The sequence below is a fragment of the Lathamus discolor genome, chromosome 4 (assembly GCF_037157495.1).
Source record: "Lathamus discolor isolate bLatDis1 chromosome 4, bLatDis1.hap1, whole genome shotgun sequence".
In the NCBI taxonomy this organism is placed as follows: domain Eukaryota; kingdom Metazoa; phylum Chordata; class Aves; order Psittaciformes; family Psittacidae; genus Lathamus; species Lathamus discolor.
In genome coordinates, this window is record NC_088887.1 from 117,189,529 (window position 1) to 117,217,096 (window position 27,568).

General features: G+C 44.2%; 1 protein-coding gene and 1 long non-coding RNA gene across 4 annotated transcripts in view; one reads left to right on the forward strand and one right to left on the reverse strand.

The window, feature by feature from the left end:
* Nucleotides 1–13,663, reverse strand: LOC136014037 (uncharacterized). The gene is made up of 5 exons (XR_010612486.1): nucleotides 13,567–13,663; nucleotides 12,890–12,999; nucleotides 8,347–8,467; nucleotides 4,487–4,648; nucleotides 1–2,963 (listed from the first exon to the last, which is right to left on the reverse strand). It is a non-coding gene; the product is annotated as an uncharacterized LOC136014037 (long non-coding RNA).
* The window catches only part of LOC136014036 (transmembrane 4 L6 family member 1-like), a 15,846-nt gene continuing 472 nt past the window's right edge, over nucleotides 12,195–27,568 (forward strand). The window contains exons 1-6 of one of the 3 annotated variants that reach the window (XM_065678758.1): nucleotides 12,195–12,449; nucleotides 15,400–15,582; nucleotides 19,080–19,145; nucleotides 24,420–24,565; nucleotides 25,455–25,507; nucleotides 26,005–27,568. The exon at nucleotides 26,005–27,568 is cut by the window's right edge and continues 472 nt beyond it. In XM_065678758.1, coding sequence (XP_065534830.1) covers nucleotides 15,412–15,582; nucleotides 19,080–19,145; nucleotides 24,420–24,565; nucleotides 25,455–25,507; nucleotides 26,005–26,048 — 480 coding nt within the window. In that variant the 5' untranslated portion in view covers nucleotides 12,195–12,449; nucleotides 15,400–15,411 and the 3' untranslated portion in view covers nucleotides 26,049–27,568. Of the gene's footprint in view, nucleotides 12,450–15,399; nucleotides 15,583–19,079; nucleotides 19,146–24,419; nucleotides 24,566–25,320; nucleotides 25,508–26,004 lie in introns of all 3 variants that reach the window. The other 2 variants (XM_065678757.1, XM_065678756.1) reach the window with 2 other exon arrangements.

The following is a 27,568-nucleotide window of genomic DNA, read 5'->3' on the forward strand; positions in this document are numbered from 1 at the left end:
TTTGGTAGCCACAGTTTTAATGTCGTCAGTGAAGACCTCAGTGATGTGAATGTGGCTTTATGTAGCAGTTGCATGAGGTTCACCCTCTAACAAGCGACAGCAACTACATGTACAATCAGGTGTGCTGAATGCCTCTTTTCATCACTGTGAGCAGGTGTCTCTGAAGTCATACAGCAAGTAATTCAAAAAGCAGGTGAGGTTCACAGCAGCCCGACTTCCAGCTACCTGGACTATGGTAGATCTCATCTAAACTAAGGGACAAGGCACACAGACACAAAGAAGCTTTTCGTTTCTTTAGACTATGCTTTGCATCTCTTTAGCTATGAGGACTGAAAGCCCAGTACACATGGGTGTACTGTCAGGATACAGTCAGACAATTGCAAATGGTCAGCTTAACATAGCCGCAAAGCAAGAGTCCCTCAGCTGTAAGCTTCTATCTGTACATACAATTGTTCATTATCTCAAGCCAGATAATTGATGAACATTAAGAAGGAGAAGTGATAGGACAATACAGATGTACAGAGATCCTGATCCTAAGAATCAGCAGCCGCAGACTTCCTGATAACCTTGAAGACCTTGCTTATCTCTTTGCATTTCTGCTGCAAACCACATGCTGCCCAGCATCTCAGCCTCTTGTGTCTGTTTATACTTTCTTCCAAAATACTGATATTTAAATATCATCTTTCTTTTCCATTGTTTTGTTGTGCCATTTGGTTACTCAAACAATGCCAGTACTAAAAGTACTGTGATTCTGAAGGGCATCATTAGAAAGCAAAAGGAAAGATTATGGCTGCAGGACAGGCAGAGGTTCTGCCAGCCAGTGGCACAGCTATCAAACATGAAACTGTGGTGGGACGGATGGACCAGCTGGTGGGCTATGGAGCTGTGGAAAGGCCAAGGTGACACTTGGAGGTTAACAGGACCTCACTGTGATCTTTGCACAGGGCCTGGGACCCTGCAGCCTCCTGCAGCCTTCTGTCCTGAGCCCAGGTGAGCTACAGACTTCATCTCCTGCCACTCAAGCACCTGAGTTTACAGAACTGGGTGCTTGTTATGCAAATATTCATTGTCATAAAGTAGTAAGGATTTTGCATTTGAATAGGAAATATGCTTATTTAGAGGGTAACGTGCACTTTGAATGAAATTGTATAGAGTTCAGTTACTTAAATCAGCCATTTGCACAGCACTATTGATATTTAAAGACCAGGTACAGGGCCAGTTTCGTCCAGACAGTTTTTCTATGACCTTCTGCCTGTTTGCTTTTTTGTAACTAAAGAATTCTGCTATATGTTAAATATAAATAGATATATATATGGACTCATAAAGCTTAAGTGCATCAAGCTAATGGGGAATAGGAAGAAGGAGTGTCCAATTCTGAGCTGGCACCTGACTACATTATAGTCATTTAAATAATAATAGTGTTATGTCCCAGTTTTTCTATTGCTTCTCTTGTGCCCAGGATTGGATCCTGGTTGCTTTCTTGCTGGAATAACAATTCCAAATTCAAATATGAAGTTACTTTCTTTGTCTGTGACTGTAAAAATTATTTGTGTAACAGGAATAATGTGTGGGCTTTAGCACCCTAGCACCCTATATCAGCAACGTGTTGTAAGTCTGGTAAACGCCTTAGCTTGGCTTCAGCATTTACTAGATCTGGCAACTTATATACCCTTTGCACCCACACATTAACACTTAATTACCTTGTCACATCATTAAACCCAGGCACATTTACATTCCCGAGAGGTGCTGTGGGCGTGACTCAGAAAAAGATGAAAGAACAGCTATTTTGCCCTTGCATCAGGAAAATTTCTGGGAAGCTCCCGTCCAGCAGTGAGGTAATGGGATTAAATCTGTCACTTTGTTCAGGGTCCTGTCAGAAAAAAGGTTACATACTGGCTTCTCTGAGGCTTTCTGCCCCTCCGAAGGCTAAAATTAGCGCATGGTTGGGTTTTGAAGTTGTGTAATGAGAAGCAATGTTCATAAGTCTGAAGGGTGAACATCTTGAGTACCAGTTTGTGAACGAGCCCTGAAACATCACCAGCGGAGCTTTCTTTTTAAGTACATCAGCAATGATGGCAATAATTATCTTAAGTTAAACCACTAAACCCAGACTTCGGCCAACTAATGTTGGTCAGTTGACTAGAATACCTGAGTTAACCTTGTGTCGATCATAAGGTCAGCGAAGAGAGATGTTGGATGTGCTGTTCTTCTGCAGTTCCTTGAAATTAGGTGACATGCGTTCACAGATGAGCACTTTATTCAGGCTGCCTACTACTGAAACCCAGCTGATGTTCTCCATTGAGCAGGCCATGAGCTGATGTTCAAGATTGACTACACTGTTCCCCCTGCTGCTTCTTGATAGCAGCAGTGTTCCCATTCATAGACACCACTTCCTGGCCTCTGCTATGTTGGTTTGTGTGTTCACTGCAATCCAGGTTGGGCAATTAGTCTGCCTGTTTCCAGCATAAGGTTACCCTTAGCTGATATTGCCACCAATATGGAGCTCTGTCTGTAGTGACCATCCTAAGGTGACAAAGAGTGTCTGTGGTAAACCTAGGAACTGAGTTACATCCTCATAAGTTTCACACCAGTCTTTTAACCAAGCCATACTCTTCGTTCATCAGTTTCCCCACATTCTTCAGCCACAAACACGTATTAAAGACAAAAGCCTCATAGTACATCTGTGGAAAGCAATTTCTATTACACTTTCTAATAATTTTCTGAGTTGCAGCAGTAGTGAGCAGAAAGTAAACCTCCTGTTATAGTCTTGGACAGTCACACAAGGTGCACCTGAACTGCTTTGGTTTTTTGAGTTCACACTGACAGGTTGGAAATCTCAAAAAACAGGCGCTCTTCAAGGCGTCTACCACTTCTGTTTGCAATTCTGGACAGGACTTTGATGAGAAAGGCTTCCTTGGCATCCACAGCACTTCCCAGGAGCAGTCCAAGTCTGAGCACTGAAACTGTTGGAGATGGAAAGACAAAAAAGCTGCTGTAATGCCAAGAATAACAAGGATCTGCAGTCGGTGAGGATACTGAAGGGCAACTGTAGCCCATATTAAAGGTTGCCCAGTGTGGAACTGACTCACATCTGCCCAGAAGTCTTTGTGGCAGGATGGAGACTGAACCCAGCCCTCCAGATTCCCACGTCAGAGCCCACATGGCTCCCCACCGCTGCCTTCCAGCCATTCGGGCTCAATACATGCATCCAGCTCAGGGTCACAATTGGGCATTTACCACAATGGTTGTCTGGAGATCATTAGAGGAGAATAATTTTCTCTGCACATCTCTGTGCAGTCACTCTCCTTGCAGAACAGCTACTTTGGTACATGACCAATTGTGAACAAACCTTAAGTCAAGGTGTGAAAGAGAAAAGAGGGGTCCTGCTATAAGAAGCAGAAGCAGCCCACAGATCCTTTCTTTTCCTTCACCGGTTTGAGCCAAAACCCTATATGCCACATCAACACAAAGGACAATACTGCAGCTGAATTCAGACTTTAGAGAAACTAATTATATATTGGAAAATAAAGACACTTAAATTCAAAGATTGTGAATAATGAGAAGGAAGGCATTTAACAGTGTACTGAAAGGAGCTGCAAGTTTGAAGAGATTATACTAAATTGCCGAATAGGCTGGGCAAGTGAAATGTGTTCAGCCACAAAAGCCATTAAAGCAAAGCTAAAAAAAGGGAAGTTTTGATCCTAATTAAGAGAAGCTTCTTGCGTGTGGTAACTCATGTAATATCTGCACTGTTAAAACAAGGCTAATACCTCAACAGAACTTCAAGGTACATTATTTATGGGTTTCAGTGTTGCTGCCCATTGTAGTACCTAACAAACATGAAAGAGCTTAACATTACATCATCTCTATGGGGCAGAATGTATTCATTAACCCTATTATGCAAATAAGGAAAGAGGAAGGTTAGGTAATGTCCAAGTGCTCTCACAGTAAGGCAGCCTGGTCTCCTGGCTCCTCATCCAGCACTGGAAGCAAGGTGACAGCCCTCCTACCCCACCACCTCCCTTCCGAGCATGAAGGTGGTGGAGACCAGGGTCTTGTTGGACTTTCACTTTGTGGGAGGGATGCTGTGATCCAGCTGCATGGCAAAACCCTTTTACATCCACTTTTGATGCCTTCTAGCTGGAAGGCCAGTGTTAAGGTCCACCTCAGCTCTACTCTGAGCCACTCCACTGCCTTCCCAGCCTCCTCCAGCCACCCTATGGGAGTCATTGGATCCTCTTCCGTCACGTTTCATGGCACTGACCTACTTACTCTAGAGGAAATGTGGCCTTTTTGCTTTCCTCCTATGAGATCATTGTCCCATTTTCTCTATGGGTAAACAGGGGAGCTGTGCTAAGAAATCTCAGCACTGGAAAACTAACCAGGACTGTATAAAGAAGGGAAGGTATAGAGCCTTGCAGGAAGATAAGAAAGAAGTAATGTGATTGCATCTGCACAAGTGGCTTTCAAAGAGCTGCAAACTCACCTCTGCCAGGCAAGCCATCCCCGGGAGAGTTATAAACTTGCAAATTCCCAGCAGGCAGGTGGCACTTTGCGTGGGGTCTGCCGATTAAATGGGTGTTCTGTGCAGCTCAGGAGATAACAGAAGTTACCTGCTGTCCAGACCACTTCTGTCCAGTTTCTCTGCCTGAAAACCAGAAAGTGGGGAAAATGTCATGACCTTGTGGAAGCCTGGGTGATTGCCTACATACATAGGTGTGATTTATGGGATCTGCAGATGACTGCCAACACTTCAGTGTCTTTCATCTGCGTCTATGAAGCTTTGCAATAAAGAGCAGCCCTACAGCTCTAAAGTGACACTGTTGCTTCCTAGTTGAGAAAGCTTATGTTACAGCCAGAGTGCCATTCCTGGAACGGAAACCTTTCAGGTCTGGTATTAAGAAGGAAAATAATTTCTACAGAGTTAGAAATTCCATAGTCTATGGAAAAACTCTCTCCCTTCTACCAACCCATTTATTGTTTTAAGAGCTTGCTGTGGTCTTCCAAAACATAATTTGACTTTGTTTTATCATTCTGGGTTAGTAGTGAGTCGTATAGTCCCTAGCACAGCTTTTGTCCAGTCTCTCCTTTCCCCTCCTACGTACCATCCTGGGAGGTGCAAAGTGTCTTTGGTTTAACAGGGACATGCAGGAAACAAGATAACTGTAAGACCCCAGGGATGGGTCAGGGCTTTTAGCGTCTTTCTTTACAAGTAATGGCTTATGAACACTGCGGCAGGGATCCAGCTTGGTAAACCCACACCATCATACAGCACTCAGACGCAGATTCCCCCTCAACAGGGTTATGAAGTGAAAGGCAGAATAATGCAAATGTGGCTGCACCACTCTTGGGTCTGAGCTGGAGTGCTCCTGCACTGGAGCCCACTTACATTTCTGCCCAGCACAGTCACCCTGACTTTGCCTCATCACAGTGATGCCAACACGGGATCAGCAGAACTTCCCAGGCCAGGTTAGTAGTTTGAAATGAATCACAGTGCATGAAATGCTCCCTCCAGCTCCTGCAGGATTTGGGGCGGATCACACAGGCCCACAGTCTGTATGTTTTGGAAGTAAAAAGTGGACATCACTTGGGCACCTCAGAAAACAGCCTGAGCCTCAGAAGTGCTGAGCAACCTCCAGTGGAAGAAACATGATTTCAGCTGACTAACTGTAAGCACTCAGTTAGCCTTGCTTCTCCTCATGTGTGCTCATCTGCAAAGTGGGGATCATTATACCTGACTCCCTCTCTAGGTATTTGGAAGCTCATTTAGCTAATGCTTGTCAAGCACTTCAACTTCTTCAGATGAAAGGAGCCGAAGATAGGCAAAGCATTGCTATTACTGTGAATTATTTCTATTGTGCAAGTAGACATGAAAGCAGCAAGGGCGATGATTACTCGCTTCCTTTACAAGTGGCAAGACACAGTGAAATACACAGACAGGGACCCACCCTGCCCTGCAGTGATCCTAATCTTACCAGCCAGATAAACCAGACAAAGAGTGAGGAAAGGAGCACAAACCCAGAGAAAAGCAAAGCACGCAGTCACCTCCCACACAAAGTTTATTTTTGCGGCAGCTGCTTTTTAAAAGCGCCCTGGTAGACAAAACCCACAAAATCACTGTTCTGGGGTGTTTAGAAGTCGCGAGTCAGGCTCTCAAAAAGAAGAGAAGTTTTTTACCAAAGACAGTAAATATTGATTCTCCTTATTTATCCCGATTTTTGAGCAGATCGAGCTTTTTCTATGCAACCACAAGGACTGAAAATGTTTCACTCATTGCTAAAAGGTCAAAATTCCCAAAGAACAAGTTGAAGTGTTTGGATACATGAGGCAAATTCCCAGCAGTAACAGGTTGCTGTCAATCAGCTGCTCAGCAGGAAGATGAGCACGGGGTTGGTGGCAGCTCATCCCTCTGCGCTCCCAGGCATCCAGTGAGTGTCTCACAATTAGTTCTCATTCTCCCCAGGGTGGCAGGGGCTGGGTGCACACCGCAGAGGAGTTTACATGCAGCGATGGGATGCTCCGCAGTAATTTGTCCCTTTATCTAGGCATGGCTAGACAGGCAGATGGATGGAGGAGAAAGAAAACCAAGTGGCTCCCAGCCAGATGCTGAAGCATCACACGTGTGGCTGCAGAAGGGCTGGTGCTGGCTCGGTGGAAGGGGTGGGAAGCATAACCATGGCCAGCAGCGTAACAGGACTGGGGTGCTCTGGGGTGAGATGTGCCAACCTGAGCACATCTTCACCACAACTCACATCTTCAGAATGTGAAGCTTTACAGAGGCTGATCCAGGGCCAGGGAGTGCCAGGATAGCAAAAAGTCAGGCACCTGCATCCCGCACCTCCTCCAGGGACAGTTTCAGCCCATCAGTGGAAGGAGGTTGCAGCTGTATCTGCAATGTCCTGGGTGAAGCCAGCAACCACCGACCCTTCCTCTGGCTACTGTATGAAACCTTGACTTTCTTGTTTGCTTTTTCCCAAGGAAAAGCATGCAGTTCATTTAATATCATCTAGTGAACATCAACTGTATTTTTTTGGGTGAGCTTTCCGTGGGATGAGGATGCCTGATGCAAGCTACCATCAAACACAAGTCTTTCATCCTTGCTCCCTCTAATGGCCACAGACATGATGTTTCATTGCTTCCGTCTGCTGTCGACAGGACACAAGACAGGCACAGTGCCCCAGCGTTGCACAGGATGAGATGTGCCTACTGGAGGAGGCCCTGAGGTTGTTGTTTATTTGATGTGTGTGGGCTCATCTCTCACCTCGCTCTTTTATAATCCTGTCTCCACCCAGTATCTTCCCTCCTAACACTTCCCTGGGTTCTTGTTTTTCTTCCCAGCCTCTGGAGGTGTCATTGCAGAGTTCAGGCACGTCCTGCCTGCCCTTAGTTCAGTTTATGCCCACACCCTGACATAAAGAATGGATTACACCACCAAGGAATGGCAGTAGTGTGTGCTGGACTGTTTGTTGTCTTTTTAAGTGTAGCTTCTTGATGTCTTCCTCCTACTAGATGTGGAGGAGTGTGGTCTCAAGCCAGCTACAGGAACCAGGGACCAAACCCTGCTACAAATGTGACTACAGTGCTCGATGCAAAGATCTGAACCCATCAGTGCTGTGCTGCTGTCCTCTCTAATGGACCACAGTCCTTCACAGAGCCACACAACTTTCAGAGGTCATCTGGTCCAATGCCCCTTCTCTAGCAAAGCCACTTGCCCAGGACCATTCCCCTTATGGTTTTTCGGTATTTGCAAGGATGAACATGCTATATCTCCAAGGATTGAGACAGGCAGTTCACATCTTTTCAGAAAGGACCTTTTGGTATCTTATTTTAGGTAACAAAGATACCTGCAGTCCACCCTCCTCAACATCCTCTCACACTCAAAAAAGCCTTGACAGTGCCTCCCAGTGGACATAGGATCAGAAAAGTATGAACCGTTTGAAGATGGAGATTGCTTCATTTCTGGGAAACTATGGTGATGTGCTTGTCTGTGAAATTGCAGGGACAATCCCTTTCACAAACCCAGGCAGTGCTAAGACATTTCCAAAGGCACTTCCCACATTGGGAAATATGCCCTAATTGCCTTGGGTCCTTCTGCTACATAACACATGGAGATTTAAAACCCTATTCTGCCCCACAGTGGGCCCAAACTAACAACTTCAGGGTCAGCCAAGGGATGGATTGTCCTTTCTTAAACTAGCCATCATCAGCTGATAAAAAAAGTTAGGATCTGAGGACCAGATGTATTTTCAAAGGCTTATCCAGTTCTTCCCATGTATCAGTTTCTCTGATATAGGCAAAGTAAGCAGGAAGTACTTTTAGTAGCAAGCAATAATTCTGGCTACAAACCTGGCCTCATGTACATGTTTGGAACACGACAGCTACACACATACAACCAGTATTGATGTTTCTTTTGCTCTTCTTCTGGCACAAATCCATCCGGGGCTGGTTAATGAGAGGACAGTGCGCCCTGCAATAACAAAACACAGTGATTGCTTCTAACCTCTCAGCTCTTGCCCTCCTCTCTCATTCTAGTGGGAGCTGCTGCTCCACGTGCCTCAGCCTTGCACAGTTTTTAATCTCTCACAGGGTATCTGACAAGGCCACACATCTCCCGGTCCAACCAAAATCATCACCCTGAACCACAGAAACCGTCCCTTCTGGCAGTGTCAAACAGCTCTAAACAATGCAATGAGCAGTTTTTGATGAAATCTCTGGGTTTCAGTATATTTCCAGCATTTGTTCTTCGTTACTGAAGGCTTCCTGAGAGACCCAGGGCAGTTCAGGGCAGGTTGGGACAGGAGAATAAGGAGCACAGAAGTAACAGTTCTTCCTTTTGGTCAGGCAGGCAAGGACATTTTCCAGTGGGCACTGTTGTTAGCTCCTAATTCATCTGCACCCTGAGCACATACTTGGACAAACCCCAGTGACAAAACACGGGGATGAGAAATGCCTTTCAGCCAAAACCAGACAGAAGTGTTGCACGAAACCAGCAAAATGAAAGCACAAACCTCTAATTATGTTAATATTGGATAGTGACAGTGTTCTGTGTTGGGAACACAAACAACCTTTGGCCACAGGTCATGGTTCACTGACATCTTAGAAAACAGTGGGGCTGGCACAGCCCTGTCCCTGGACAAAACACTCAGTTAATGAAACAAAACGAGCTTTGCAATAAATCAGGTGGACGTACATACACACAAGCAATGGATAATACTTTGCTGGATGGGCAGAGCTCACTGGGTGTTATTTCAGCACCATTCCCCCTCATCTCAGAAGGTGATTCTGCAGAGCATTGACTGTGCAGCCTTGGGATAGAATCATAGAATAGTTAGGGTCAGAAAGAGCCATAAGATCATTTAGTTCCAACCCTCTTGCCATGGACAGGGACACCTCTCACTAAACCGGGATGCCCCAGGCTCACAGAGTCACTGATAACCAAGGGGGTTATTCCCCAAGGGATGTCTCCTGGTAGTGGCACTGGTGTCCCCAGAGACAATGATGTGTGTGCTGCCATAGATGGGAAAACCTGTGTTCAGCAGGATGTCATCGCAGGGAGGAGACAGGGAGTCTATGTATCTAGGAAAGAGGGTTATGCACCAAAAGGAGAGACAAGAGAAAAGAGAGAAGAAAAAATAATTGGAAAAATTGATAAAATTGAAGAGAAGGAAAGATCCATGTATGTGACGTTTAAGCTGTGAAGTGCATGTCAACATATTCTGTGTGCTAGGGCCACCTGCTTGAGATGGTACCATGCAGTGAATGTACTTGCAAATGAAGTCCAGTACAACTTCCATTCCAACTCTTCAGACTCACATATAGTCTTGATACAAGTACCGTAACCTACACCACTCAATTATTCAGTGTTATTTTTTACGGCTGTCCCTGATCTGAGTCAAGTCATGCCTTGATCTACTCCTCATCTTCCTGGGAGCTCTTGCCTTGCAACCAGCTTTCCGTCGGCTGGCATTGTAAGGGTCTGCGATACTCCGGATAAAGGAAAACCTGAATAACACTGATTCTACCATTTCCACCTTGATGGTTGCACCTTAACAGGGCATTTGCTCACTCCTGAATACAGGTAGGCATGTTAACCTGGGTACCTGTTTCAGGGAGAGCCAGCTGGGGCTCCAAGGCAGGTTTGTCTGCAATGCCCAAGCTCATGAGCCTTCTCAGAACCAGCACATCTCAGGAAAAGCCTCCTAATGGCAGATTGCTTCATGATTCTCTCTTAAGAGAATCACCCTCCCTTTCTCTTAGCTGAAGAAAACATTAACAGCAAAGAGTCACAGGAAACAGCAGCAAGAGGTAATTCATGTCATGGTGCCAATATGGAATACATTAAATTGGCTGGAGTGTCACTGTGTGTTTGAGTGAAGTTTTGACTTCGGAGGTACCACTTAAGATTTATACTAGAATAAATGGGAGCAGAGCTGCCTGGCACCTTTTACACAGCGTATCAACAGCGAAAAGGGCATTTTCTTGTTAGTGCACTGCAGCTGCACTCCAAATGGGGCAGATCTATTAGCAGAACAAGTGGGCAGTCAGATACGCCCTGCAGAAACCTGAGCAGTGCTCTAATTCTTCAGTTCCTAACTCACATATTGCACTACCAAGGGAAGTTGTAGGGCTGCAATAGTTTTCTTTTCTAGCACGACAAACAGGATTTTTCACATATTTGTATTTCTATTCTCAGTAGCCGTGCTACTATGTGCAACTGGAAAATTAATAAAGAGTTTATGTCTACAAGGATAGAGATAAAAGGAGGACCAGAACTGATGTACAGTAAGTCAATATAATCAGGAGGCATTGACCAGTGGAACACAAAACGCTTTCATTGCCTTCAAAGTCAATATCGCAGAGGGAAAAATAGATGTACACAATCACATACACTCAGCTTAGCCACTGAACACTTCACAGACAAAATTCAGGGTTTCTAAGTGTTTTGGAGCTCGGTTTTTTGGTTTTGGTTTGGGGTGTTCTGGTTTTTTTTCTATTTCTTTAGGATTTATCTATCACTTTCAGGGAAACAGGTGGTGGTCAGGCCCTGGGGTGTTAATACAGACTTCCATTTTGCTCTTCTTTCTGGCATTCCTTCTGTACCTCACAGTAAGCAGCTTTTGATTCAGACCTCATCAAAGGCTGGATATAGATCCTACTCAGTAATGAGCAATTCTAAAGATATTCTTGAAGCAGTAAGAAAACTGTGTTTAACATTAATACTAACCCTGATAAAGTGTCCATTTCTCTCACTAGGAACAATTGCAACCTAGGGTTACATCTTCCTCATGGACATCCTAAGTCACGTATACGTGGCTATACAACCAATCATTTGTAGTGACATTAAAGACTGAAAATGTGACATGGCAAGGTGGAGAGTGGAATATTTTACATCTTTGCATTCACTCACACCCCCCTTTCATTAATGTTTTTGTGGTCAAGTCATCCTTCCTTCTGGATGTTGAGAACAAGGCAAGAGCAGGTGCCTTCTAGAGGGGGGTGTTTATGTTCTCAGTTTAAGACAGGGATCTGAGCATATTCCCAGCATGATTTGGGCCAAATATAACCTACCAAGTAACAGATATGTTTATATGGTTTTGTGTTTGAACATATTTCAATGGTTATTATTATCAACATTTTCTACAAAAGAAAAACCCTTTTTCCTCAGTAGGAGTCAACTCCCAGTTTAATTTTGATGTTTCTTCGTACTCTTCATTGTTTTTTTAATTTCTTGGCCCATCCTTAGTGCCTCTTCTATCTCTCTCTTCTTCTCTGCTAGAGGAGTCTTCATTTCCCTTCCATCTTCCTACTCTCAACTCCTTGGAGCTGAGTTTTTCTTTCCTTGCTTCCTCCCTTGCTCACACCTCTCCCTTTCTCTCCAGCCATTCTGCCCTTCTCTCTCTTTTTTCCACTGTCTTACTAATAATTTCCTTTCCCTTCCTTCCTCCCCACTCACCTCACTCAGCACTCCCATGCTTTGCAGCAGACTCAGTGCTGAACTTTAACAGCCACAACCCCATTGTGCAGGAGATGGTGCCACACCAATGGCTTTGCTGTACCACCACCTCGTGTTTCAACCCCTTGCACCACTGCCATCTCCTGCCCTTCCTCTTCTGGCAAACTGCACGGCTGAAATGATTGCAGCAGTAAAAAGGTCTCCACTGCTCCGAGCTGTGTGTCCTGGGGGGCTGAGGCATTGACCACTGGAACACTGCCTGAAAATAATCGATAGCACTGGGTGGCACGCCAAGCTCTCGCTGGCCAACCAGGGATAACGTGGGGTATTTCCTAATTCTCTGAAGAGCAACAGCTATTTGTTTAAAAGAGGCCATCACTTGAAAACGTCTCTGTGCCTCCCTCAGACTGCTGCGCTCCAGGAGAGAAAAGCTGGAAAGCCTGAAGCCAACTGCTGGGAACTGGAGCTTGGAGGCCAACTTAGACCCGTGTAGAAGGTAAGCAAGGATATTTATATGCTTCCCTCAGCATTAAAAAGCAAATCTTTCTAAAACTCTAGTTAAAAGTTAGACGCTTTCTCTAGCCACCTTGCTTAGCAAAGCTGTAGAAAGTGCTTTTGTTTGCTGAATTAATAAAGTGCATTGAGTGCTTGTGGCAATCCAGAGTGTTTTCCTGAGCTGTAATAACAGTCGGATCCTCTGATGTACACAGGTAGCAAAGCAGCATTGATTGTGGTGGTAGAAGCTCTCACTAGGTCTGGTGATTGATGTTTAGTTAAGTTCTCCTTGCAGTTTGAAGTGGTATTGAGATAGGTCAGAGAGAATGGGCTGTAAACCCCTGTTCTTCCAGCCAAAGCAGCGTCATGTTGCTTTGCACCGGGCGAGAACCAAGCCCTCTGGCTATGTATGAAAGATGCAGAAGAGAGTTTATAACTCACCTACAAGACTTAGCTTTTACAGAAGGAGGCCAGGCTGTGCCTGTGCTTGTTTGCTTCTCTCTGGGGAGGGGAAGTAGGTGAGATTGGGCAAGCACACGGAAAAGCAAAAACTGGAATGAGACAGGAAAGCAAACAGGCAAAAGTCAGTGTAAAAAATTAACAAATGCATTGGGTACCTGAGAGGAAGATGGGTGAAATATCCAATATTCTTTCCATTTCCCCTCCACTCCTTCCCTGCTTCATCTTTCCATTGCACATTGTTGGTCTGCTTCGATTATTATCTGTTTGAGCTGGGGCTTTTTCCAGTGGCTTGCAAAATGCCCTACCCAGTTTTGAGCACTATATAAACAGTAGGTAATGACCATAAATCAAGAAGCATCTCTGTTTAAAATGTTCCCTTCTGGAATAGTTTCATGCCAGTTAATTTGCTTTAAAGCTGGATTAGAAATCATGGTGTTATTGTAAAGTGCTCAGAAAAAAAAGCCATCTAAGCACAGTGCTGTTATTAAACCTGCAGCAGCAGAGAACAATGCGCAGTTTTTGCTATAGAAGAGCAAACTCAGAAGTCTCTGTCAGTCTCAGCTACCTTACAACAATATATGGCATCCCGTCAAGTCTTTCTGCTTTCCCTCTGAGTTACAGAGGTCTGAGGACAATGGTCTGTCTTCATGACTTACCACACCTCTTGCTGTCTTTGTTCTGTCAATGAAGCTGGTTTCAGCCTGCCTCTGGCTTTCCCAAGTGTCTTCATGCTGTCTTTCACCTGGGCTATTCTGCTTGGGAACCCGGCCTTGATTGATTCCTATACTCCCAGCCTGCTTAATACCTTTTCAACACCAATTTCTGTCACAAAACTTCCAGGATTAGCCAATGCACTTGACTAAATTGAGGTTATTACAAAACCTGTTTGAATGTAGCAAGCATAGCATTTGTGCATGTGTGGCTGCATGTGTATGTGTGTAACACATGTTCTGAAATGGTGTGTGTCCAGATCATCTTCCTTCTCTTGTATTTTGTATCTTGCTCACGGAAGAGCAAAGCCTCTATGTCATAAACTGTCATCTTTCTATGAGGATAGAAAAGCACAGATTGATATTTGGAATTTTTATGCATTTGAAAGCCTTGAGCTGGAGTGAGATTTTTACTATGATAAAACATCATGAAGAAGTTGTGATCAGTTTGTGCCATAAAGCTAATGGCAGTCTAAAAATTCAATGATCTCTGACCCAGTAGTCTGAAATTTCCAACCTGACATGAAGAAATAGCTGTGGATCCACTTTTGTACTCATCAGCCTTTTCTCTTTGGTCACAGTGTAGGTGCAGTATGAGCTGAGGTTGCTCACTTTGGTGAAGAGGGTTCTAATAGCAGCCTACAACAAACTCATAAGGGAGTGACAGAGGTGATGAAGTGGTGGAAGAGCATGGGAGCAACAGCCATGTTTATAGCATGGAAGATTCAGATTGGACATGAGGAAAGAATTTTTCACCAGGAGGCTGAGGCAGCTCTGCAAGAGGTCACCCAGAAGGGTGTTATTAGCTCCATCCTTGGGGGATTTCAAAGCTCAGCTACACAAAGCCATGGCTGGCACAGTGACCTAGTGTTGGTAGTAGTCCTACTTTCAGCAGGAAATAGGACTGGAGACCTCTTCCAATGATCTATTATTTATGTTGATTCTTTGATTTTAAAAGAACCTTACTGCTGTGAAATAATAACCTGCTGTTTTATACATTATGGCAGATCTCTGAAAATGAGTTGGGATGGCTTCATGACCTGCCCTTAGCAAATAGGGTTGGACATGTTTCCAGTTTTTCAGATATTTGAGGTTGGGCGCCAAACAGTCACATAACCAACAGCCTTATCTACCCTTACGTGCAGAGTCAGCATGTCATAGGAAACGGTAATGAAAGTTTCTCCAGGTCTTGCTGACAGTGTATTTTTGACTGAAATAGAGAAAATGCAGCTGGTGGGGCCCTGGTAAGGCTCTTCGTGCTGCTCCAGCCGGAAGGCAAGGTTGAAGGTTTTTATGGCATTCCTGGCAGTCGTCTCCTGCTTTTCTAGACCTTCAATGCAGGAGACGATATCAAATCAGCTTCCCAAGGCAGTGGTCCTTGACAACTTGATGCATCCACCTCCCCTTCCACCCTTAGCCCCACCATAAAGTCTGCTAGCCAGGGTGTCATTTGTGCACCCGTGGTTTTGTTACTGAGTCTCCCAGTCATCCGTTAACAACTAAAACAAAACTCTCCGTTCACTTCATACCAACACATGTTTAGTTTAGTCCTGGCAAATTTGAATAAATTCAATTAAACATTCCAGTTTTTAATAATTCAGTTTTAAATAAAGTCTCTGAAGGGAACAGGCTCTGTAGAACTGTAGAACAGGATTATCTGCGCCTTAACTGGAACACTTCTTGCTTCAAAACTGACCCTTCTTTCATGAAAGAAGGAAACTGCTGAAACCCGTGCTCCCTGTGCTGCAGTAACCCAAACTTCCCTGCATCTTTCCTCAGCAGAGAGCTACCATGTGCACAGGGAAGTGTTCGAAGTGCATTGGGATCACCCTGTTCCCACTGGCAGCCTGTGCCATAGTCTGCAACATCCTCCTGTACTTCCCCAATGGACAAGTTCTGCAGCTCAGTGAGATAACTGATCTGGTCTGGTTTTTCCATGGCATTCTGGGAGCTGGGATACTGGTAAGAGAGAATTGTTGCTACTGTTTCTTATGGGTTTGGTTGGGTTTTGTTTAAATTCAGGGATAAGTATAACAAAAAAAAAAAGTCATAGAAACCTGTTTTGCATAAACATGTGACCAGCTTAACTGGGAAGTTGGGTACAGGACTCATAAAGTTCATTCAACACTGAAAAAGTCCCTAATCACAGAGATACGAGGTATTCCTGAAATACATATGAAGACTCCACGTCAGGAGGAAACAAATGGACTTAATTCCCACTGTGGAGAAGGGTGACATGGGCGTTCATCCTCCATGAGTCAAAGCAAAACTGAGGTCCTAAACTCAGATGGATGTGGGGAGTTCTAACTATTGTCTGCACCCCACAATACTCCTCTAACTGATTCTATGCTCACTTAAACCACAAGAAAACCATTAAGGGCAAAACTGAAGCATGTTTCAGTAGGTGTTTCATAGAATCATAGAATAGTTAGGGTTGGAAAGAACCTAAAGATCATCTAGTTCCAACCCCCCTGACATAGGCAGGGACACCTCACACAAAACCATCCCACCCAAGAGACCCAGTCAACACAACAAATGTGGAGCTGCAAACGTCCTAAATCCCAAATGTCTCCCATGTTCCCACACACCCTCTTAACTCCTTTTGGGTTTGATCTGGTTTGTTTGTGCTCTTCTGCAATCAGTTCTCCATCCCACCACTTAGGAAAGATGGCTTTTATGTGAATATCCATAACTAGAAAGGAACATGTTTGGGAATACTGACCTTTCCAGTTCATTAGAAACCTTGTTCCCTTTATGTTCTTCCAATTACCCACCCAAGTACTGGCAAGTACTTACTGACAAGTACTGGCTGTTCCGCAGCCCAGGCAGATGGTACACTGGCACAGAGCTGGCTACCTGCACATCAAAAAAATGTGTGTTTCAGAATAATTAGCTTAGAAAAAAGGAAATTTCATTCACAGCCAGGCCATGATGCAGCTACTTCTTAAGTCTATGTAAAAGCTACAGTGGTTGTGGTTCAGAGTCGTATTTCCCAAAGCAGAAACATGGTATAAATTGTTCTTCACCAGCAGCTTGCCTACTTCATCTTCCAGCTACCACTTGGGCCTATTACTCATGCTGAGCTTGAACGTAAGCATGAGTTTGTGAAGGAAGCCTAAAGCAACAAGTGGAACTACAGGAGAGACCTGTGGAAAATTCGTATCACTGCAAGCCCAGGAGTCATTGGCGTCCAATGAAAGGAGAGGCAGATGTTAAGCATGACAGCATCACAGGCTCATTGAAAACATGCCTTCTTTTAAGCTTTCTCACAGTCTTGCCTGTGGCCACCACTGCATACATCAAAAATGAGAACAGCGAGTGAGAGGGGAGGAGGCAAAATTTGCATTTGCATTGATCTTCAAAACACAGCATGAGGAGTAATTATTGATCCACAAACAATGCTGTTGAGTGTGCGTGTTTCCCAGCAAACAGCATGACAAATGCCCACAGGTGAAGAGAATGGGGAAGAAAGCATTACCGTCAGCTCCATTTTCAAGTGCTGGAAGCATGAGAAAATGAAGGTTGGCCTTCAGGCCTCCTAGGGAGGTAAGCCAGGCTCCATGACTGGAACCTGGTCTGTATCCTTACTCCACAGTTTGGACAGAGCAGGCTGCAGTGTGTTCCCCCATGCACCCAGCTTCTCCCCAAAGGAAACTCAGAAAGCCATGAAAAGGTTGCCCAACCTTGGAGGATCTCCCTGTAACCAAGACACAGGCTCCAGAGCCAGGGCTGTGGAGGGAACTTCATAAGAGCCTGACCTGGCCCTGTGAGTGAGCAAACCTGCCTCCACATGGGGTTCGTCTGTAGACTGATAGGGCCTGGATGATCAGCTCACTTTTGGCTGAGCAACCAGCCCCACCCGTTCCTCCTCCTCTGCTGCTTCCCTAATGGAACTTTATATGATGTGAAAACCTCTCCGCTTCCTTATTTCAAAAGCTTAAGGTGTAAAGACTGGCTCTGTGTGTCATAGGAACACTTTTCCTAATGGAAGCCAATGTGCAACACTGGAAAATGCCTGACTGAGCAACGGCTCATGCATGGCCCCCATTCTACTCGCAGCCAAATCTAGTAAATTCTCCTTCCCATGTCAAAAGGCAGGTATTTATAACCAGGCTTCTAAGAAAACCCTTCATCCTGAGCCAGGCTAACAGATGATACAAAGCTGTTCACAGCCTAGATGGGAAACCTCCAAAGGAGAAAGATAGCCCTGGAGGACAGGGAGTGCTGGTTTGATGGGCAGAGGTATTAGCTCTCCTGAATGCCAGACAGCAGCATGCTGGGGCTGAGGCTGCCTTGCGGACCACCTCTGGTTATTTTGGAGCTCATTTCTTTCCAGGAAGAGGAATGCTTTTTTTACCTTAATGCTCTACATCTGCAGGTCTCCAGCTGTGGTCCAGCGGCCACTGCAGGTGCTGGAGGCTGCCCCTGGGGTGTGTATAAAAGGCAACAGAAAGTAAGTTCTTTGAAACATACTATGAGGTCTGCAAATCTAAGCAGGTTTCATGGCACTGTCCTACACGGTCTAACGGTGATAGTCACTATGCACATAAATTCCCCAGGCTCCACTTACCGTGGACATTGTACTCTCCCTGCCCTACATGGGACAACGTCTGTCCAGCATCTAGTCAGGCTGCTTGTACAGCTTTGAACCTTATTTGTTCATTTGTTTGGCTGCTTCTTCTTTCATTAATTTCATAGGGACCGTTTCTGACTTTCTCAAATACACATTGTCTTGTGTTGCTCTTTGAAATGCCTACTCATGCAGTGGTGGGCAGAGGCAAGGCAGCAGGAATGCTCTGGCAGCGCAGCACAGCTAGACCCACAAAAGCTTCCTTGCCCTCTAGCTACCAAACTAAATGCAGCTTTTCCTATCTCCAGAGTGCTTCTGTAAGGTGACATTATATCCTGAGACACAGATGGTTACTGACTTCATTATATCAGTCCAGCTCCACCTGATAATTACCATGGAGAAAGCTGATGTTAACTGGGAGTTCCCTGTTTAGAGAAGTCCATTCTGTAGGTTTTCCAGAAGCTTAGCATGAAGACCCAAAGCCAGATGTGTTTCAGGAAGTTTTAGGCTGATTTCCCTATCATAATGCAGAGCAGGACGCTCAGAAGACTTAAACTGACATAGTTCTTGCTTCACTGATGCATCTTTTCTGAACAGACATTCCATTTTCTCAAAACTGACACATTTATTCCTGAAGAAAAACCATCAAAACCCTGCTGAAAAGAAGTATAGCTTCAGCAATCAGAATCACTGTACCAGAAACCTGACAGCCAACTCTAGCTGTAAGTTAGAGTTTCTCTTCAGCAAGCACCAATGTCTAAGCAAGTGTAACTCACAGAGAAGAGACAGGAGGTTTGCATTTGAGGAACATGATGCCCCAGCTCCTAGGCTTTAAAACCCATCCCAGCAGAAGTACTGCACACCGATTCAGCTTGTTCTTTTCTCACAGGTCATTTTACCAGCATTCATGATGTTGGGAGCAGGCGGAGCAGGATGTTGCGCTAACAGATGTGGGGTAAGTGTTGAAATGGCACTATGGGGTTTGTGCAATAGCTCTTAAACGGCTGCTCAGCAGGTGGAAATGTACAATGACGAACCATGGCACCACCATCAACAGCCATGTCAGGGAAATGCAGAAGAGGAGCTGGATCTACAGCGTCCCTGGGCTGGGGCTGAGAGCTCAGTTAGCCAAGAAGAATGTTATGATAGCCACTGATAGGAAGGGTAGCGTACTCAGCTGCGGTGGGTGCTGGAGCATTCATGCACAATGCTGAGGGCAGAGGGTTACAAAGCTTATCTACTTCACCCCGCATAAAGTAAAATCTGGCTCCAGCTTCCTCCTGCTTGAGACAACCCTAAAGATTGAGACAGCTGGCTGTTCTTTCTGCTTCCAATTGATCCTATTTCCCAATACCCTTCCATGGCAACTTGGTTTTCCACAGGTGCATCCATGATTACCTCTGTAGGGGCAGATACGTTCCCTGCTTTTCAGGCCCATGCTTAAAGCCTGAGCTGTTGTGGTTGGCACCAAGAAGCCAGTGCTGCTTCCTGCAGCTCTGACCTGTAGCACACATCTTTCCAAGCATTATGCACATGAAAGGTGCAAATGCAATTTGGGCTCTCTGCCATCCAGAGAAAAGCCAGAGAGACTTTTTCCCTCGATAATTGAGAATATTATAAAGCAACATGTCATACACAGTCATCTCCGTTAATCCTCATGCCTTGGGCACAGACTTCTGCGTGGTTATCATTATTAGAAAAATAATTTGATTTAGAAATGCTATTTTTAGCCTGCATCATTCCCAGAAGCAGCCTGGAATGAGAGATTCCATACAACAAAGCATGTCTCTTCTGTACTCTCCAATTAGTATTTAGTTTCATCCATAAGAAGATCTTTACCTCTTCGAGATGCTTTACTTAAATAATTCATTATTCATAATGCCAAAATAACAGTTTTCATTAATGTCAACAAGCACATCCCAAGGGACATGCCATTGAATTGATTTTACCCAATGTCACATGCACAAAAATGATGCTAACACCACCCGAGTCGGCAGTTGCAGAGCTGAGGTTGAATCTAGGCACCCTGAACCCAGTGCCTGAGCCAGCTGCATCTCATTCTGAGTGAGGGAGGAAGTGGTGGTGAGAGCAGCCACACTGTGGTGAAAACAGCCATAATGTGGGTGTTTCCACACTGCTGAACGTGGTAAGTCAGGAGGGGGAATCCACCTGAACTGGGCTCAGTTCGCACAGCATCTCAGTTCTCCCTTCTCCATCCTTCATCCTAGCACTAAATATTACAGAGCCAAGAGTCAAACGTCCCCGGACTGGCTGGGTTCTCTCCCCCAGCCCGCTAATGCAGGTGGTAGCACTGCGCTGTCCAGCAGCCCGCATCCACAGAACCCCCACTCTCCTCCATTCCCCTCCACCACCCTTTGACTGTCTAAGCCATCCCTGGAAGCAGCACACAGATACCAACTATCCTGCACCTTCCCATCACTGATGGGTTACTTAACAAGCTCTTCCTTATTTGCTGTTATAGAGGAATACAGTAGACATTGTTGAGAAGGTAGGTTGATTATTAGATGGGGCTTTGAGCAACCTGGTTTAGTGGAAGGTGTCCCTACCCATGGAAGAGGGGTTGTAATGAGATGAGCTTTAAGGTCCTTTCCGACCCAAACCAGTCTGTGATTCTATGATTCTATCATACTATGATTCTGTGATTCTATGATTATTGCTATGATATTTGTGTAAAGATAGTTAGCTGATGGCCAGGTGATGACGCTACTCAAGAGCAAAGTCTCTACTACTGTTCAATAATAGGGTAGTACCGCAATAGAATGGGCTTAGTGGGAACAGTGTATCTTTGAAAATGCTGTCTTCTGGGACTGTGGGAATTGCCCATCTCTTTGAGGTTAAAAGGGGTGAAGCTTTACAAGTCACCCTGTTTTAAACAGAATGTGGCTCAAAGTAGAGATGAGAGGGGGACATGAGCAAAGAGCTAGTGGCTATGAATGGTATTAAAAACAATAGTTATCCCTGAACAGCAACTGGGGAGGGGTGATTTCCAGGAATGCAAAAAGAGGTGAGCATTGCAGGGAAATGTGAAGGCCAATGATGCGCTTCTTCAGGAGAAGAAATCTCAGGAAACTTTGCTTTGAGGATAGTGGGAAGAAATGTAGACACCTACAGCAGGGTTGCTCAGATGCCCTTACTATAGGCTGTATACCCAAGGCAGGGTTTGTATGGTGTGAATCACCAGGCTCTTGGTGGTGTGTCCACCAGCTTCCGCCTATTATCAGGGAATGAACCCACACTGGAGTTACTTGGGAGCCTCTGTAATCCAAAGGTTTGTTTGGCCACTGTTCTGCTTTGGGAATCTTAGGTATAAAATATTTATACTGAATACTCAGCATTGTTTTTCGTAGGGGCAAAAAAAAAAACCCACTAAAGAGCTAATACTGCTCAGAATTATTATTCAATCAAAACATTACCATTTTCCTCAGGGAAGGGACTCAGTCCTATTATATTTTGCACAATTCCTGGTTTAATAGCTTCAGACTTCATCAAGGCCTTTATCTTCTGCTGAAGTATCAACAATAGTAATAGTAATTGCTATATTTCTCATCCTTTTTATTCTCTTTATTGAATTCTCCAGTTCCCAGTGATTATGTGCTGCATTGAGTAAGTTTTTTCATTAATCCATTTTGAATTGTTGCCTGCAAACATACCGAGATGGCTTCTTGTCCTTGCATAATGCAAGTAATGACTTTGGAAAGTTAACAGATTTACAAACCTTCCACGTCTCAGCATGAACACATTGAAAGCATCCACTGCACTGGCACAATACGGAAAAAAGATCCCTCAAAATGCAGCTTCTGTCATTGCATCTGCAAACGTACTCCGATATTTGACTTTAAGCCTTGCTTTAGTGTTACTGATAGAACAAGAATAGCCATAGCAGCTTTGCAGACAAAGAAACTTAGATAAAGATATCTGGATAACCAGACAGAATGTTAATTCCACAAAAAACCCCAAAACAAGTGAAAGAAGAGAGAAAGAAATAGAGAAGAAATGTTCATGAAACAAGAAATATTATAAGCAATAAAGAGCAGCATAAGCTGGGACGGGAGGAACTTGGTAACTTCACCAATGCAGCTGATGCAAATGCTCAAAGAATAAGTGCTAAAAGTCTTCCTCAGCTCACCAGGAAAAAGCTGAAAGGTTGAGATGATCGAACAGTTAATAAAATTCTTGTATTTCCACAGATTATGGGGCAAACCTTCAGAAAAGTCTACAGAATGGTAGATATAATGGGAAAATACAACTGCAGGTCTAGAAAATGCTGAGGAAATCTAACAGCTGCAGCAGCTTCAGGCAGTAAAGTCCTTGTCTCTGTGAGTGTGTGCACAGTAAGGGAAATAGATGAGATGAAGTTAGTCATACAGCCAACAGATTTCAGATGAGAGGATTGTGTGTCAGAGAATAGTCATCAAAGATAGCACTGACAAGTACTACTAGTACTAATCACTGTCATAAAACATAGTAATAGCAAATGACCGTTTGACTTTTGCTATCATAATTACCTTTGGGATGCCCCATACTGCTGTGCTGTGCTAAAACTGGTCTTTAGCATAATTAAGATCTTTTAACCAAGATGCAGAATGCACAGTTGAAATAAATGAGAAAACAGACGAGAAGGGGTTCAGCACAGGTAGCAGTTTCAGACAGAGTATCAGTCACTCACCTTCACTGCAAGGAATGGCTGGTGATCTTATTATGAGAGACAGTGCATTAGCTACAACCCAGGTGCTGCTCTGGTCCAGGACAATATACTAAATTACCTACATTTGCTGACAATGAAGCCCTGCTAAAAGGCAACTCAGCCAGCAGACTGATAAAGACAAAAAGAGCACCCACCTTTGCAAAAACCAGTTATTAATCAGTAATGATTAAATAAATCTCATGAGAAATCACAGCAACTCCTAACTCAGGGATTGCTTTAAAGGCAAAACAACACTCAAAAATGAGTCTTTTCACGCACCAGCAGCATACAAAGTTTTACAGAAGGCAGTCATCAGCTGTCAAGTCGGAAACTGCATGCACTACTTTGAACATGTTTAGGCAGTGAATTCAAGACTATGTCCAAATCTATAACATGGATGGTGGATACTTCTATTTGACTCTCTAGTGCAGAGCTCTGTGGGGCTGCTGTCAGTAGGAGAAGGTTTCTACCTTCCTTGTGGGCTGTTAAATTCCACTGGTATTTGCTGGCAATAGGGAAATGTGAGGCCTGTGGTATTTGGCTTCAAACCCAAGTCATGGATGGGAGTGCTTCCCCTGCGCTTCCTCAGCTGTGTCTCTGCCCTGACTCCGAGGCAGTCTCACTTCCTTACCCCAGTCCAAGCCTTCCCTTGGCTCTGTCAGTCTCCTCCAGAGTTTTTCCTCTCTTTTCCTTCTTGGCAGAGTTGTGAACAACCACAAGCAGTGGCTCCCAACAAGACTAGTGGGAAGCCTGTCCCAGATACACCACCGGTAGCACCCTCCTGATATTCTTGTTGTTATATGCAAACATCAATGAGGCACAATCTATCTATTAACAAAAAACTACCCCAAAACTGAGTAAAGGTAACGTTTCCATGGGAGTGGCCAGCGTAAAAAGTGTAAGTGCATTACATATAACTCAAAGTCACTGATGGTTGCCACATGCAGCACAATTACGTTTCTCAACATGGGCAGTGGTAACCACATGTCAGGCTGTTGCAAAATTAAAAAAAGCAGCAATAAAAAAGGCTTTATTTGCATTCCTCATCAATTAGCAAGAACACTAATGTGCCTTCTGTTGCTTTCAGAGCTGGCTCAGGAGCTGCGTGCTAGTTTCTGTTGGTGCAAGAGCTGAGAAAGGTGCTCTTGGTCAAGAGATGGAAGTGTCAAGGCACGAGATATGGATGACATCAAGCCAATACTGGTTTATTACTGGCTTTTTGAAAGATGTCCCACCAGAGTTTTCATAATTGATGGGTCAAATATAGATCTCTGGACAAGTAAAGCTCTGGGCTTACCCACTTTTCAAAGCAAAGCAAACGCAATCTGAAATCCTTTCACATCTAGGATAGCTGCACAGTCCGATAAAGTCAACTGATTTTTATTCCCACAAATATAATGCTGTTACTATGGGTTTCAGCATACAATAAGAAACAGATAAAGATAATTCCTTCCCATTCAGTGTAAGCTTTCCATGCTACTCAAGCCTCTGTGCATGCAATGCTGATGGTCTTTTCCCTTTTAGATGCTGCTGTCAGTGGTCCTGGCTGTGCTGGGATTTGCTGGAGGAGCATACTGTGTGGTCATCTCCTCACTGGGGCTGATTGGGGGCCCTCTGTGTGACACAGGTGATGGAGAATACCTCTATCCGTTCAGGAACAACACTCTGGAGTGAGTATGACTCCCTAACCTTAATTCCTCCAACTTCGCTTTCCCTAAATCCCCCCACATCTTCCTATAGCAAATTAGGATTTTCCCAACATGAACTGATGGTCCACCCTGTCTACACCTAAATTCACATTTCTCTGAGTACCGTGTTCCAGCTGGTCAGTTCTTTGACCAAGGAATCATCTCAGGGAAAACTGCCTGAGTTTCTTCTGTCTCGCGCATCAGCAGCCCCTTGTGCAAGTTGCACCAGGCTTTCAAAAGGCTGCTGAGCTGTGACTCGCACTGGAGTCAAAAGGAAATGTTTGATAACTATGATATCTGCTGAATCATCGTGAATTGAGTCTACTCTAACAACTTCTGAAAAGCAAAATGAAAATCTTCTCTGAATCGTTAAGTTAACCTTGGCAACCATGCTCTTCAAGCCAGACTGGGCTGAGATAGCACAGCAGGAAACGGAGAATATGGAGACATGTTTTAAAATCCTTATAATCCTTTCCCTTTAGTTACTGTCACTGCCATGAAACAAAAGGGAGATTCTTGTGCATGCAATAAAGTACAGATGTGTCTCACTTCCCCAGTCATCAATTGCACCTCTGCAAAGGGAATTCTGAAGAGAATCACCAGCTTTTACCAGCTGTAGTAGAATTTGAGACTCACTCTGTTCAATCAAGTTCAGAAAGTGTAATGCCAGAAATCACAGAAAGCATTCTCGAATTTGTGTTTTCTGATACATTGCCAGTTATTTTTCTCTATCGCAGAGGGAATTATTTGTTCAATCAGACAACATGGAGTATTTGCAAAGAACCTGAAAACATCATCCTTTGGAATATCATCCTTTTCTCTATTCTCCTGGCCATTGGTGTGATTGAAGCTATTCTTTGTTTTATTCAAGTCATAAATGGACTCGCTGGCTTCATATGTGGCACATGCATGAGGAAAAGAAAGGTTGGTATGCAGGAAAAGATATCAGAATGCTTTATGTTCTTACCACTTTTCTTTTTCAGGCTCTGGTAATGGTATATGAGCAGAGAGATCAGCACAGCCCCTGAATGAGCTCCTCCAGGGAGCTGAGGCAGTACAGATGCACTTGCACACTGTCTCTCCATCACACTGTAGTCAGGGATAGCCCAGTCAAACAAAACAGTGGGGCAGTGTGATGTGTTGACATGCTTGGTTGCAAGGTTGTGTTCCTATTCAAGAAGCCTTTCTGATGAAGGGTAATGGCTTCTGGCCTCTGAGAGAGGGATGAGAAGTAGAGGGGTTTATAATTGGTCAACAGTAGTCAAAGTGCCATTTTAGAAAATGGAAGGAAACTTCTTTTAAGTTGAATTTATCACCATTGCTCTCTTTTCACTATTTATTTTCACTGTACAAGATGCTTGCAGGAGGTCTGATACCCCACTGGAATATTAATTTATCATCTTTCATTCATTGCCTTTCAGACAAATATTTCTGGAATGTGAATGACCTACAGGACAAGCACTGAGCTGCCGATTCACATGCAATAAGGATAGTGCACTCAGACGTATTTATGAGGGGGACAACAAAGAAAACCTAAAATGTCTGGAGTTTCATGGCGGAAACTGAATTTTTCATAAAGAAGTCAGGGTGGAAAAGGTCTGGATCACTTAGATCTGAGACTGCAGCTTTTCATTTCTCTAAATATATCTACCAGATCTCAGTAGGTATTGGCAAAACCACCAGTCTGTCTGGTCCTGACTGCCATTCTTGCACATAAAACACAACAGTCCCCATATAAATCTCACCACTTGCCCCTTGTGCATATGGGAATCTGAACCATTGTTAATGTACACATGTATCAGCTTCACCAAGCAGGAGCTATCTGGCTGGATGCAAATAACCTCCTGTCCCTGAAAAATCCCACCATGAGCTTCTGCTATTAACTTGCCACCTGGGCACTTCCAGATTTAAATCAGGATGTGCATGGCATGTATAGGGTGGTATATGTGACACCACAGAGGCAGGCAACTGAAGCACAGTTTTCAGCCACTCTGGAGCCAAATTGCCTTGTGCCATTCAGTAGCTTGCTGTCATGGTTGACAAAGTCCAGTGCACTTCTAAATCAGTTCTTCAGAAACATCTAAGAGACATAGCATTTGAGTTTATATAGACAATACGGGTTGCAGCAAGAGTTTAGACATGTCTGGTTTCATGAAACAGTGGAGAACCTCACCACCAATTCTGACCACTGGAGACTGCATAGGAATTTCACTGGTTTCCACAAAGGTCTGTAGGGCTGTTCTAGAATAGATCACATGGACAAAGCAATTAACTGGTAAAGATAAACATTAAATCGATAAAGGTAGTAATTATGTGCAGCTTGGTAGCAAATAAGAGATACAATCTGAAAGGCAACAGATTGCATCAGTCTTGGTGTTACAGCTACAGTAATCCCAAGCGGCAACTGCGTAATTCCTCATCACTACTCAAGATCAAGGCCTTGATGTCCATGACCGGCAAATTTCAGAAGCCCCATCATTTCAGGGACTTCCTCAAAGGTTAATTCCTGGATATGCCACTGGGTCAGCCAAACTGTAAGGTAATCTTTATCCATCCTGAATGCACGTACACAGTTGTGAAAATCTGAATACATTTAAAGCACTTGGAGTCCATTTTTCACAGGGGAACACTGCTGTTTTCTCAGTCAAAAGTTGTTCACATTTCTGCATCATAGCATAGGAGCAAGTTATTTGAGCACAGTTAATGCAGACATATGTGGCTGTGCTGTCCTCTAATGCAGCACAGAAAATGCATTGTATTAGTGTCCGGTTTGCGCAAAATAGGGAAGAAAATGTCATCTGCGCTAGATGAGGAGCAGAAGTATACTGCCTTAGAGTATCGCTTCACCCCCAAAGCAGGAAATTTGATGTATAAAACTTAAAAGTACCTTTTGTAAAAGAAAATGATGCGTAAGACTTGTCAAAGTTTGCAGTCATAGCTAGGAGCATCCAGGCCTGCCAGGTGGCTTAAATGGCTCATGCCCAT